The 13,916-nt window shown below is 52.7% G+C and overlaps 5 protein-coding genes and 1 non-coding gene across 6 annotated transcripts; 2 read left to right on the top strand and 4 right to left on the bottom strand.

The window, feature by feature from the left end:
- Positions 1–302: 302 nt before the first annotated feature.
- Positions 303–1,208, top strand: SPBR_03112 (ribonuclease p complex subunit; the record flags this gene model as incomplete). The annotated part of the gene is made up of 1 exon (XM_040761415.1): positions 303–1,208. The coding sequence occupies one exon, from the start codon at positions 303–305 to the stop codon at positions 1,206–1,208; it is 906 nt and encodes a 301-aa protein (XP_040620321.1).
- A 168-nt stretch (positions 1,209–1,376) lies between these two features.
- SPBR_02708 (WD repeat protein) lies at positions 1,377–2,972 on the bottom strand (the record flags this gene model as incomplete). The annotated part of the gene is made up of 1 exon (XM_040761011.1): positions 1,377–2,972. One exon carries the CDS (start codon positions 2,970–2,972, stop codon positions 1,377–1,379), a length of 1,596 nt encoding a protein of 531 aa, XP_040620322.1.
- Positions 2,973–3,289: 317 nt separating this feature from the next.
- Positions 3,290–3,361, top strand: SPBR_09492. Its single transcript has one exon. It is a non-coding gene; the product is annotated as a tRNA-Asp (tRNA).
- A 399-nt stretch (positions 3,362–3,760) lies between these two features.
- SPBR_02989 (solute carrier family 25 (mitochondrial carnitine/acylcarnitine transporter), member 20/29) lies at positions 3,761–4,846 on the bottom strand (the record flags this gene model as incomplete). The annotated part of the gene is made up of 1 exon (XM_040761292.1): positions 3,761–4,846. The coding sequence occupies one exon, from the start codon at positions 4,844–4,846 to the stop codon at positions 3,761–3,763; it is 1,086 nt and encodes a 361-aa protein (XP_040620323.1).
- Positions 4,847–5,541: 695 nt separating this feature from the next.
- Positions 5,542–7,814, bottom strand: SPBR_02432 (NADPH oxidase; the record flags this gene model as incomplete). The annotated part of the gene is made up of 3 exons (XM_040760735.1): positions 5,542–5,602; positions 6,014–7,531; positions 7,639–7,814. The coding sequence occupies 3 exons, from the start codon at positions 7,812–7,814 to the stop codon at positions 5,542–5,544; spliced, it is 1,755 nt and encodes a 584-aa protein (XP_040620324.1).
- Positions 7,815–12,162: 4,348 nt separating this feature from the next.
- SPBR_02818 (ubiquitin-conjugating enzyme E2 D/E) lies at positions 12,163–13,532 on the bottom strand (the record flags this gene model as incomplete). The annotated part of the gene is made up of 5 exons (XM_040761121.1): positions 12,163–12,302; positions 12,376–12,559; positions 12,850–12,879; positions 13,054–13,099; positions 13,489–13,532. 5 exons carry the CDS (start codon positions 13,530–13,532, stop codon positions 12,163–12,165), a joined length of 444 nt encoding a protein of 147 aa, XP_040620325.1.
- Between the last annotated feature and the right edge of the window lie 384 nt (positions 13,533–13,916).

A 13,916-nucleotide genomic window follows, 5' to 3' on the forward strand; every position in this document is an offset into this window, starting at 1 on the left:
CGAAAATTTGCATGTGGTTCGACATGCACTACGACGTCAGCACTTTGAGTGTGATGCTGCGCACTTGTTTTAGCGCTGTCAATGACACTGACTGCAGCGGGCCAATCCTTCAGCGCAGAAAATACGTGCAGGCTCAGTAAGGTGAGCCAGTCCCCACTAAATTGTTGCAAACCTTAACGACGGCCAACGCACATCCGATGACAAGCGCAGCCTCGTCGTAATCTACAACACTTCACAAATTCGCAAACACTCCCGCCCCCTTGACAAGCGACACCCTCTTATATCTCGACCTCTCCCATACCATGGCGACACCTACACGAGGTGCTCTGCACCGGCTGCTTGAGCGCGCGCACTCACCGGACACAGCCAACCAGATTTTCACCGAAAAGATTCAGCACCGCGAACAGTTTCTACGACCAGCCTCGCCCGGCCGCGAAGAGCGTGCAGAGCGCGCAGCCAACGGCGGCTCTGCCGCTACAACGACATCGGCAGCAGCCGCTTCCCTTGCCGCCGCCGCCGCCGCCAACACTGCCGCCGAGCTCGCTGCAGCGGGTGCGTCGGGCCACAACGGCCGCGATGCCCGCCGGCGGAACCGTCGGATCAAGCAAGAACAGCGGCAGAACCGGGCCAAGACACTAAAACCAAAGCCGCTGTCGTCGCGGCAGAGGAGAGAAATCGAGGCCAGGGAAGGCAAAGAAGGCAAGGGGGTGGGGAAGGGGAAGAGGAAAGCACAAAAGGTGCTGTACAGCACCTTTGTTCCCCTCCACCGGCTGTGGTTGGGCTACATCCGCGAGGTGCTGAGCCCGCAGGAGCTTCGGACGGGCGGTGCAAGCGCGGCGGCCAAGCTGACGGCGGCCGATTTCCACGGAGCACTGGTGGAAGTGACACGGAGTGCATGCGTGGGCCGGGTGGGCACGCGAGGCATTGTGTTGCGGGACACGCGGTTCGTGTTTGAGATTGTGACGGCGGCCAACGAGGTCAAGATGGTGCCCAAGGACGGATCCTTTTTCCGGGTCGAGATTCCGATCGAAGAGGAGGACGGCGGGGGCAAGGCGGTGGACGGCAGTACAGAACCTGCAACAGCAGCACCTGCGCCAGCTGCCCACACCCCCACACTGGTCATCGAAATCCTCGGCTCGCAGTTTATGCACCGGGCAGCCGACCGGGCCGGCCGCAAGTTCAAGCAGCATTTTTACAAAGAGCTGTGATGAGCATTGGAATGGTGGTGAAGCGTTGGGGAGAAACGGAAGAACGGGCGACAGGACACGCATTATGATACCCCCTCCCTGCGGCCAGAGTGCCGCTTGCATTATTCAGATAGACGCAGACCAATGAACATGTACTTTTTTGTCTATTGTTATACTCAACTGCCTAAACTAGAATATGTCCCACAGACTGACTTTGCCGTCTTTGCTGCCGACGGCCAGCCAGTGCGCCGTGACGGCTTGGCGCAGACGGCGTGCCTTGACACTGGCGTCTCGTCGACTGCTTTGTGAAGCCAGGGCTGTTGAACTGCCGGTCGGCGCCAAAGCCTTTTCGTCTTCTCCTTTGCTTTTGCCTTCATCTTCACCTTCTCTCTGGGTGTCCGCCACGACAACCGGCGCAAATGCCACGGCAAAGCACCCCGTCTGATGCCACTTGAGCACAGCAACCTCCTTCATCGTCTGTGCCGTATACACACGCACTCTGGCGTCCCAGCCAGCTGTGGCAAACAGGCGGCCATCGTCGCGGATGCGCAGGCCCTGCTGGCCTGCGTGTTTTGTGTTGATCACTGCGAGAGGTTGTGTCTCGACTTCGACGGGTGCCAAGGGCGTCGCTGCTCCTCTGGTGGGCGTTGCATTGGAAACCGAGGAGGGCGACGCTACCGCTGCCGCCTTGGAGAGAGCGGCCGAGAGCAGAGACACAGGCTTGCCGGCCGATGTTGGAGGTGCCGGTGGCGATGCAGGAGATGCACTTGGCAATGTAGAGGCTGGGACAGCAGCGGCCTTTTTTGGCGTTGCCGGTACACGGATCGGATGCTTTGCGACCACGGCATCCGCGGCCGATGTCAGAAAATAAGAACGGTCGGGTGCGACGTCCAGCGACAAGATCGGCTGGCTGTGCGGCTGTGCGCGGTAGACAATGTCGGCCGGTCCGTCGGCGCCTTGGCGGAGCAAGGCGGCCACAGCCACGCCGTTTTCAAAGGCTGCAATGAGCACCAGTGTTGGCTGGCTGTCGTCTGTCGCTTCTGTGTCTGTGACCGGCGCATAAAACAGTGCCAGGGCCATGATCATGCCCTCCTTGGTGCCCAGGCGGACTGTGTTGATACGCCGCTGCGACGGAAGGTGGTATATGTCGGCTGCTTCGAGGGTGAGCGTGTTGGGCACGGCCACCAGCCGCTCGGTCGGTGGTGTCGATGTTGGTGTCAACTGTTTGTCGGTAGATGGCATGCTTGCTACCGTTGCATGCGTCGTCGCGGCCGTCGCGGCCGTCACAGCCGCCACGCTGCCCAGCAGACCACACCAGGCAAACGCGCAAAAGTTCATCGTGTTGACGTCGAGCACGTGCACCATCCAAGGCTGCGGGTGGGATGCCGACGACGCTGCCGAAGACGGCGTCGATGAAGCCTCCTGGTCCAGCGGAAGCAGCGTGCTTAGGCGCGCCTCGTCGGCCACGCCCACCTGCCACACCACCAGCCGGTGGTCCCGGCCGTGGGTCACGACCTGCCCTGCATCGTCCCAGGCGGCAATGCCCAGGATGCTGTTGTTGTGGGCACGCCACACGCCGCGGGTGCGTACAATGGCCAGGTCCCAGAGGGCGACGTAGCCGTCGCTGTCCCCAGTAACGAGACGCGTGTCGGCCGTCATCGTCGCTCCGGCCGCGGCCGTGCGGTCCAGCCGCATGAAGACAGCTGCATGGACCTGGGCGCGGTGGCCGCGCAGGATGGCCGTAGGCTGCGCGGGCGGCCGAGCCGCAACAACAGACGTTGACATTGAAAGTGTGGCGATCCTTTTGATGGGCAGAGAGAGGAGTTGTCTGCGGACAGTCTATGCTTGGTCAAGCCCCAAAAGCGGTGAGATTAGCATCAATTCCAGAAACGCCTGTAGCGTGTCCGTGGATGCCTCTCAATGTCGCCGAATTTACGGTCACATGGTGATCTGATAATTAAATGATTCCAGTTTGTTCGTGATTTTTGATTTTTTTTTGGACGTTTTGCCCTTTCACTTTTGCAATACAATGCCGCTGTGGTACCTTCCCTCTTAATTCCGAACTTTGGTCGATCAGTCATCAGCAAATCAGAATGCAAACATCTCTTGTAGTATAGTGGTCAGTATACGGGCTTGTCACGCCCGGGACCCGGGTTCAATTCCCGGCGAGAGAGCTTCGATAATTCTGTTTCTTTTTTTGCTTTTAGTTCTTCGATATTTCTGTATACTTTTTTCTTTTGAATTTTTTATTAACGGTTTTATTGATATTGTTTTTGTAGCTGTAGATATTCTTCATATATTTTTTTTTTAATTCAAATAGTTCTCGTCCACTTTGAGACCTTTCAAACACTTTGTGATCAACATGTTAAGTACAAGTCAAGTATCCTCAGATCTCCATCATATCTAGACAAAAAGATTTATTTTTTTGCAAAAAATGTAAAACAAATCTACAAGTCTATATTCTATTTCATCACGATTTCTTATCTAACGGCCAGCCTTTATATACCTTATATCGATCCGCCCTGTACAGTCGAAATCCAGAGACTTTTCATATCTCTGTCCCATTTACTTCATCAATGTACTTTGGCGCCCAGCTCCCGCATGATCCATTCGTAAACAGCCCACTGGACAGCGTTGACGACAAACGCGCGCGCACTGCAGACGCCGAGGCCCCTGAAGAAGACAGACGTGCCGCCCTCACGGTAGGCGATCCGGGTGATTTCAAGCGTCGACAGTCGGCGGGGCTGACGGGATGCTGTGGAAGACGAGCCGAGGAGAGGTGTAGTAGAAGTAGCAATAGTATTTGGAGATGCTGCCGCCACGGGCAGCAGCGCCTGGGCTTGTACGCGCGTCTTGATCACATCCAGCGGGAAGACGCTGGCCCAGGTGACGACACCTGCCAAGCCGCCACACATTAACGTCGCAGCAGCGGAGGGGGTCGTCGAGGCAGACACGTCGACATCGCGCCCGCCCTGCTCGTACCGCCGCCATGCATCCGTGGCCAGCAGGTACGACCAAAAGTAGAAGCCGTAGCCGATGCTGTCGCGCAGGGCCGTGACGGAGCCGCCGAGAAAAAACCCGCGCAGGCCCTCGGCGTGCCACACCTGGCGGGCGATGGACCACGACGAGGAAGACTTGGAAGGTGCTGCCTGGACCTGGCCGGGTGTCTGGCTGGCGGAAGGCGACGATGATGCCGACGGGACGGGGCCAGCCAGTGCCAACTGTGCGCGACACTTGATCAGCTCGGTGGGCGCGCTGACGATCCATGTGGCCAGGCCAGCAGCGGCACCGGCGACCCACGTCGTGGCGGCACTCGTTTGCGGCGGAGGCGATGCGGGCAGTTCTCCAGACGGCGACAAAGGTGTGCCTATCAAAAAGGTCTCGGCCTGCCGGTAGGACACGAAGAGCAGCGCATTGAGGGCGCCATAGCCGAGGACGGGCGCTGCGGCACCGGTGGCAAGCGCAGCCGTGCGCTGGAAGAAGGAGGGGCGTGCTGCACCTGAGCTGGCGGCACGGGGACCGGCAGCACCTGAACCCCCAAATGGACCGAGCCGGGCATCCCCCCCCGCCTGAAGACGGACCTTGACGAGGTCGAGCGGGTTGCCGATTAGGATACCAGCCGCGCCACTGATGTAGCCGGCCCAAAAATCGGCAGACATGGCGGTATGTGCATGTAATGTGCTGTGTTAACCGCAAATGTGGGAATGGCCGATTTAAAGCGAGGCAGGTTTTCAGGCCTAGTGTCGGACTTCATTTGACTGCTCGATCAGAGGCCACAAGACAGTTAATGTTTGCAGTTCTAAAGGTCGCTAATTTGACAAACGCGGGGGCCAATCGTCAGGCGTAGATCAGCGGGAAGTCTACTGATCTACTCTGTAGTCCAAAGGTGGCCCCCCCAAAAATGTATCTCAAAATCGCCCAGGTTATTTCAACAGCAATTGAAAGACGAACATAAAAAAGGGCCATTCACAAAATAGAATCGAAAGTCGATGCGACAAAGATAGCAAAAATGGACCGCCCTGGAACTCGAAACCAGAATCTTTACCGCCGGAAAGCAGCGCCTTATCATTAAGGCCAAGGGGCCGGTTCTGAGGCAAAACGCCAAACAATCGAGACTGTTGACTGTCGTACGGGAAGCGCAAGACACTCTTTGGGACTGCCGTGAATTAAAATCTTTATGCATTTTTATTTTTTCCAGAGTAGTTAACTTTGCTTGGTGTGGGTGGCAGAGTGCAATGTAGCACGCCGGCCGTTCTCGCCAACTATCCAAGACCAAAGTGAATTGTCCTTCTCTTCACAATCTCGGACCGACGACACTGGGCCAGGTGGCTTTCCCTTGATCGCTTGGCTTGCCTCATGCGTCCTGGACCGTCTTCTTCGTCCTCCACTGGCTGCCAACAAGATCCCTCCGCTCCCTGCTCCGAATGTATATGTATAAGAATTGAAGAAACGTGAGAAATAGACAGTAAAAAACGACTATGAACAAAGGCTGGAGCACAAACAAAGTTTTTAAAAACGACGTCTTTGCGCCCGGCGCGCTGATGAAGAAGGAAAAAAGACTAGATGACGCACTATAGACAGAAGATATGAAGGAAAGAATGCGGAGTGAACGTGAAGGGGAATCGAAGAACAAGGAAAGAAGTCTAGAACAGTAGAAAAGAAACTAGAGAGAGGCTGTCTCTGGGCTGCAAGGGACAACCTCCCAAACTGCATCGTCTAGAAATTCTCCTTGCCCCAGACGAACGAGAAGCTAATGAACAAAGAGTGGTTAGCAAAATTTCCTGGCTGGTCGAAAGTATACATTGCAAAAGGCGGATTAGACGTACCCAGGCTCGCTGTACTTGTTGCAGAAAATGTGCAGCGTGCTGCCGAGCCCCTTGGGACCGCAGAAGAACACACCGGCCTCGGCAGGCGTGTGCAGCTTGCGAATGCCCCGGAAGATCATGTCCCAGTTAGGACGGCCGAAATTGGTCGGCGCGCGCAGACCCGTGATGGCGTCCTTGTCTGCGTTGGCATCGTTGATCATGATATTCGTGGCATCGTCAATCTTGATCTTGGCCGTTAGGTACGTGTGGATCTCAATTCGGTTGTCCACATCCTGCGCCTCAATGGCCAGCAGCAGCGACCGGAACCACTCAAACGAGCCAAAGTCACGGCAAATCCAAACAAAGTACACCTTGGACAGGCGGGTCTTGGACTGGGGGTAGTTCATCCGGTACCAGATCGACTTGAGAATCGATGCAAACGGCGTGACGCCAATACCGGCACCGACCAGCACCGACACCTCGTACTTGAACACATCCTCGGATGTCGAGCCAAAGGGTCCATCAACATAGACACGCGGAAGGACGCGCCGCAGCGCCGGGTCGACGTCGTTGTTATCGCCGTTGACACCGACCACCTTGGACGCATCCTTGTCCTTGCGGTCGAACTCGCAGCCCAGAGCCTTGGCCACCTCGCGTGTGAAGTCACCGACAACACGCATGTGGATGGAAATGTAGTCCTCCTCCGGCGCGCTGGTCAGCGTGAACGGGTGGTACTGCCAGATCGATACAGCCGGGCAGCTGAAGAAGATGTACTGGCCCGCACGGGTCTTTGTGTGCTCCTTCTTGATCTGAATCTCACACACGTTGCTGGGGTGCTGAATGACCTTGGAAATGTATGTCTTGTGACGGCCCCGAAGCTCACGCGCAACACGCTCTGCCAGGTAGATGAAGCCGCCGTACATCCAGTATTGCCAGAATACTCCGACTGCCTGAGTGCCGATTGAGACACAGAAAGGCGCGACATCGGGCTGAATCATGCAGAACGCACCGTGGATCGACCAAAAGAAGAAGAAGATGACGAACATGTGGTGCGTGTACCAGAAACGCTCGTAGTTGGCACGACGCGGCTTCTCAACTGATGTAAGAACCATACCCATGAGCGCGGTCAGCATCGTGTATCCAGTCCAGCCAGGGCCAGATGTAAAGTTGGCGAGCAGAAATCCATAGAAACCAAGGTTGTTCTTGGCAGAAATCTGAGCGAAGTTGTTCCAGTGAGCAATCGTGTGGACCCAGGAAAAGAAGACGATGGACCACGCTGTCGTGATGTGGAACGTGATGTTCTTGTCGAATTGGATGATGCCATTCAGAGGCGTTTGGCGGGCAAGCGAGATGAAAGTGCGGCAGACGGGGAACAAGATCAGGGCCACGTCGAAATGCAGAACGAGGGCGGCAGCACGAGCAATCATATATGTCGGACCGAAGACATCGCGGGCGTTTTGCAAGCTGTCTTTCCGTGCATAGTTGATAAAACCAAAGGCGAACACCATGCCGTGAAGCAGCATGAAGACAAACACGAAGCTAGATGTGGTTCAGTTAGTATTTTTCACATGAGCATCGTTTCCGCGAAAAAAAAAAAAAAAATCGAAATCAAAAGAATGACAGAAACCACAGCGCAGGAGACGTACAATCGACGGTAGCCTTCGTTGATCATCCAACGGTCAAACTTTTCGCGGTTCGTCAGTTCCTTCTGCTTCTCCTGGGTCATCTCACCCGAAAGAAGCATCCGTGTTAATGGCGTCCATCGTGACCGCTCTGACTGCTTCTCCCGGTAGCCACCGTCGTAATCGTTGTAGCCCGACATTGTCGCCGGTTGAGATTCGTCGGGTTCTCGTCAGGTGAAACTTGACGGCTGTCCTTCTGAGCAGAGCGTCCCCTTCCTGGTAAAACCCCAAGTAGTCCACGACAGTTAGGTTCCGCTCGGGGAGTCCGTTCGAGTTATTCGTTTGCAGTGTCGATGTGAGCGTATCGAGTATTGTCGTGAGAATGAAGAAGACGAAGAATAAAAGTTGTTCAGAGCCTGCTGAAGAAGATCGACTATTCAGAAAAAGGAGCGTAATCGGCCTGCGGAAGTGAATGTACAATCGATCGATTAAAAATGAACGAATTTCGAGCCTGCGAGGAAGAGAAGGAGCCGCCGAGGAGAAAGTCAGATGTCAGCGGTAGGCAGCAAACGATGCGTCGAACAACAGTCTCTCGCCCTCGAAGATGAAGGGAGGACAGAGACCAACGCAGACAGAAATCGGAAATGGCGATGATGATAAAAGGAAAGAATGGAAAAAGGGAAGAAAAGGGAAAGAAAGCAACGAAAGAGGGGAAGGAATGAGAAAAGACTGGCTTCGGTGTGGATGCGTGCAGAAAGAAAGGAGAGGAGGAACAAGAAGGCAAGACAACAGGTGGCAAGGAAAGAAAAGGAAGGGAAAGAAGACGGGAAGGAAAGAAGAGAATGGGTGGGTAGGGGAGATCGAGGGAGTGTTATGAGGAGTGCCAAGCGTTTGGTGCTTCAGAAACATAAGGTGATTTTTGTTGTATGTCGTAGATCATACCTCGAGACAATGCTTGCACCCGGCGGCTGTTGTGATTGGGGACTGGGATTGGGTGTCTGTGTGAAGACATGCGAGATGAATTTGCCTGAGCCTGGCCACAGCCTTGACCGTGGCTATCAGAGTGACAAGGGCCACACGACAAGGAATACGTCGCTGTTTCTATGTCGTACGATACTCCGTATTGTTGTTTTGGCTTTGCAGTTTTGTGGTTTTGCGACTGGGGTTGTGGTGCTTTGGAAGTGGATATCCTGTCTTAAGCCCCGACAGGGCGTTCGATGCCGTGGTACAAGAAATGGATTGCACTAAGACGGGCGTACCGTTGCACTGTAGGGACCTGAGACGAATAGTTGGCTGCATGGAAGTAAAAAAAAATGTATGAAAAAAGTGATATTTAAAGCAGGAGAAAGACCGAAAAAGTGATAAGAGAGCCGGCTTGTACACCAGTGAGTAAACAAACAGTCAGACAGCAGCCTTGGAATATGCCAAACAGGAGAAGTCGGATGCTATTTTTGTTCACTTGGAATCCCTGTCGTGAAGGCAAAGTGACGAAGAAAAGGGGCATTAGACGGGGTGTGCGCGAAATGGATGCATCGTGAGAAGCAAAAGCACAAGGCTGCAGAGAAGGAGCGAACGCTACCAAAGGATAGCAGAGTGGTGTTTAGTTTCCAGGGGCTCTTGCATATATTTTGGCGCCAGGAAGAGAATTGAAGGCCTGTAAAGAAGGGCCGGGGACGGAAGGAGGGACCGAGTGGAACGAATTAACGCAAAGTTAGAGAAAAGGATCGAGAACAGGAAAGTGCTGTCAAAGAAACACACACACTCATGAAAAGGGGGAAAGAGCAATGCGGCCACAATACTGCTAGCTGTTGTCACGGACGCTGAGGACGAAACAGACACAGCCAAGTTGGAGCTAGGACGGGCTCCATATGATGGGAGTAAGATACGTGCGCGGGTCGTAGGCAAGGAAATTAATGGATTGTAAAGTGAGTGTTCGTAACTCGTTACAGCATCTCAGCACATGGGTACCTCGATTTCGAGAAGAATGGAAATTGTAGATAAGAAACTGGTCTTTTCAAAACAGCATACATTTCCGCGGGCCTTCTTGAGAGACGATAGACTGCACAGCTCTAGGTTTCAAGCTTGTAAGAAGTTTGTTAGGATAAAAGGCTATCTAGTGGGGCAAGCAGCGCCTGGCGGTATTCACAGGACAATCTCACAAGCGGCCAGGTATCTTACAATGTAAAAGTACGTCGTAATACTGGTCGGGCAGTTGAATTGAAGTAAAAGCAGTAATTACGCGTAACTCATATCTAACGCAAAGACCGTTTAAAAGCATCGTGGCCATGACTAACGGTAATAGAATTGTTTGACCAGGGCAATGAAAAGGATGAGGAAAAACACATTGCCATCATCAGTGTTTGGGAAAACCACAGAATCTACAGAAGACGAAGAAGAGGGACAGACGCGCATATAACAGGATTGGCGCGCACCCGGTCGCATAGGTGGGTAATGGCGCCATTTCGACAATGTGAAGCGGCTTGTGAAGCTGTTTGAAGGCCGTGATGTGTGAAAGAAGGCGAATTCGTGAAGGGGGAGTGTAAGTCGTGGCCGGTCAAACGTCTGCTTTTGGCTTCGAAAGTGAAGGAGGCCGTTCCCATTGGTGGGTGAGCCCCACCTGAAGCGTCGCAGGTCGTTTCGTCAGGGGCTTTCTGCGACAGGAGGGGCGGGACACTGGAGGGACGCGAGCCTGGCCAGACCCTGCCAAAATGGCTGGACAGTGACAGGGGTGGGGCCCGCGCAAGCTGGGGGTTAATTACCGGTCGACCACAGCACAACCAAAAAGTGCTGGACAGGACATCTCCGAGCATCGATAAGTTCATCGTGTTTCTCAAATAGTCACAAACGGCCACCACAGTATCGACCATTGGTACTCGTTTTGCACGATCCCTGCAGCTTTTCATGCTGGAGGGCACAGATGAAGGGAGATTTTCGTTCCACAGACACCACCTAGTCGGCGAGAACCAAAGGATCGAGACTCATTGTCCAACTCTGGACCATTTATTGGCCATTGACTTTTTATTGCTCCGACACTTCTCTGCCGTCTTATTTTTAATTTTTTATATGTTATTTATTATTTTATATATCTAGAGCAAGCGATGTCGACTGCGTAGAGTAGTTGTACAAAGTTAACTAGTTTTGTACCCTTTTATCTACGTCTAGTATACACCGCACGAGTGAGCTTAACGAATCGAAATAAAGGCAGAAGGATGGAGAGAAAAACGAATGTTCTTATATCGCATTTACGTATGGCAAGAACACCACTGACTGCAAATTCCATTCTACTAACTCTCTTAAACTTGCCAAGTTCACAGGTTCGCTCTCAGCTCTTGGCATCTTCTCAAGAACACACCCCGGAGGTCGATCTCTAAACATAGAACTGAAAGAGACTGGAAAAGGAGGTGCGCCTCCTTTTTGATGTTTGTTTTGGCCGCAAAGCCACGGAAACAATCCTATACCCCTATTGTGTCCTGGCTTTTTGGGAATACCCATGCTTGTTTTGACAGCAATTCTACGGAGTACTTGTGGTGACGATTCCTTGCTGGACGGCAACAATCAGCCACAGTTTGTATTTTCAAGTGACATTTGAGGCTAGGTAATGAACGTCGACGTGACTCCTTGTATTGTCCTCCTTGCGTCGTACTATGTAAAGTATGGCAAACGTGACGTCTGTGAAGGCATGGCACAGCACTGGCTGTGCTAATCATGGATGAGATGCGTAAATTATTGTGTAACCTGCGGTAAATACGATGTTCAAGGGAATCGTGTATATGGAACGAAAGTGTTGATAATCTACGGATTGAATCTACGGATTGACATTGCTACACATAGAACAATGATACCCAATTAATGTTACGATTCACTCCCAGACCAATACTCATATCAGATTATCTAAATTGCTTTATTTTGAGACATTGTCTATCACGAAGAAGCAACGTGCAGTCGATATTTGCAGCAACGGGGAAGGAAATAAGAGAAATGGGTCGGAACGTATAATATACGCCCTTCAAACGTATGAATGCAATATCGAATTACACACACGATAGTAAAGAACCAAAAGCAACCCGGCGCACAAAGACAAGGAATGAGAAATTTGTAGGTGAAGGTGTATGAATGAATGCTAACTGCGTGTGACAATGCAATAATCGAGTAGTAGTATTTATGAAAAGGAAGTAAATTGGGAAGCGTCGCGTTGTGCATTCATGGTATCGTCGTCTGTCCGTCGTCTCGCCTTAGATACCTGTTCCCCAGCCATCTCCTAGTAATTCGTACCCTTTGCTCTTCCTGTTGCCGCCCATCGTGAAGCTGGTATCGAAAGTAACAGCAGTCTCCAAATCCGAATCATGGCGTGCGCAACAATCCCGGGATGATGATATATAAGAAACTCTTGTCACAGGAAACAGAGCCAGAGAAGCTCTCGCATCGCTTCGCCTTTCATCTTCTTGCTATCGCATGGTTGTGACTCGCATACTCCGATGCACCCAGAGATCGTTCTCGGCGTAGGTCGGACGGGTCGTCTAAGAAACAGTAGGGAAGAGGTCTCTGCGTCTAGATGGCGTATTTACGGGTCCACTCGCGCGCGGTCGCCTCGTACTTCGCCCGGTCAGTCTTGTACACGTGAGCAATCTCAGGCACAAGCGGGTCATCCGGGTTCGGGTCCGTCAGCATAGAGCAGATGGACAGCAGAACTGCATTGTCGTTAGCCATCTGTCTAGAGAGAGCATAGAAACGATGTGAAAAAGCTGGGTCGGTGGGGCGTACCTTTTGAGATGGTCAAGGCCGGGCTCCACTGGTCACGCAGAATGTCCAAGCAGATGCTGCCGTTAGAGTTGATGTTCGGGTGGTAGATGCGAGTTGTGAAGTTGACCTTGGGAGGCTTGAAAGGGTAGTCTGTGGGGAAGTGGATGGCGAGGAAGAAGACACCGCCGGAGTAAGGAGAGTCACCCTGTCGCATGCTTGTTAGTACTCTGATTCGTTCTGACGATGTTCAAAGTTGGCGACAGCCAGGGAGAGGTCGGCGTCTGCAGCACGTCGTATTTATTGATGCGGGGGTCAAACTCCTCCGTCGTCACATATGCCACGACCCAGACAGCTATGCTCCAAACTGCCGGCTAGATATACGGACGCATGGGCAATTTGCTGTGGCAACATGGCGGAAAACAGTTTTACCAGACCGCACACATACGACGCCTGCAGACGAACAACAGCTGGCGAAGGATCGCAAAAGTAACTTACAGGGCCCATAATTGTTGCTTGCCAGTGGAACTGCAGTTTGGTTAGCATTATACGTTCTTTGAGGCATCGTTCTTGCCATCCCATCGACCTCTTCCATTCCCATGATCCAAGGCCAGGACGTGTCCGCTGGCAATGACATTCGGCGAGAGGACAGCATGGGATGCCAAGAGCGGAGCCAGGATATAGATAGAAAAATCTACATACCAGATCTTCGCCAACCGGACCAGCCGAGCAGGACGAGGGCGGATCACTGTAAGATTGTTAGTTCCAGTTATTGGAGTAAAAAAGAGTCGCGAGACACATTGTGCCAGCCCCAGATGGAAACAGATTGGCGAAATGATGTCTTGCGCCAGTCTCAAAAGTATCGCCAATCAAGTCTGTGCTCAATAAATGCTAAAAACAGTTGACAGCAGTGATAACGGTGATGATGACGAAGGTGAATGGGCAGGTGAACGGACAAAAAGCCCCGCGCACGACTCAGCCCCACCTTGGAAGCCTTATTTTCGGGCTATCCGGGGTGGGGAGAAGGACGCATGCAAGGTGTATACGACCGGGGATGGCACGAGGGCCAAAAGAAGCGATGATAAAGAGGAAAAGGAATCCGGGGAGGGAGAAAAAGAAGAAAGACGAAGAACGTACCGGCCGAGGTCCGCGAGCTCCTTGTTAATGCGCTTCAAGGCCATTGTGAAGTTGTGATGTGATAAGGAAAAGCAGGGAAGAGGTCGGCAGCGTGGGTCGCAGCCTGTCGTCGATTCTCAGGTCCGTGAATGGGCGTCGACGCGCTCAATATGAACCTCAAAGAGTTGATGTTATGATCGTATTTGTTGGTATGACGGCGACGAAGATGTGGCTATCGTCAAACAAGAGGGCTGTTCTGAAAGTTATATATGGTCAGTATGGAAGCTGGGAGAAGAGTGGCGAATGTTGACACTTGTTGGCGGCTGGCAACGGTGTGAGGGACCAACAGCAAATGACAACCAGGTAGAAGATAGAAATGGGGGGAAAAGGAAGTAAGGCGTTGTATGCAGATAGCAAAATGTGGATGGTGATGCGATGTTGCGTGAGGA

The sequence above is a fragment of the Sporothrix brasiliensis genome (genome assembly GCF_000820605.1).
Source record: "Sporothrix brasiliensis 5110 chromosome Unknown Cont17, whole genome shotgun sequence".
Classification (NCBI taxonomy): Eukaryota; Fungi; Ascomycota; class Sordariomycetes; order Ophiostomatales; family Ophiostomataceae; genus Sporothrix; species Sporothrix brasiliensis.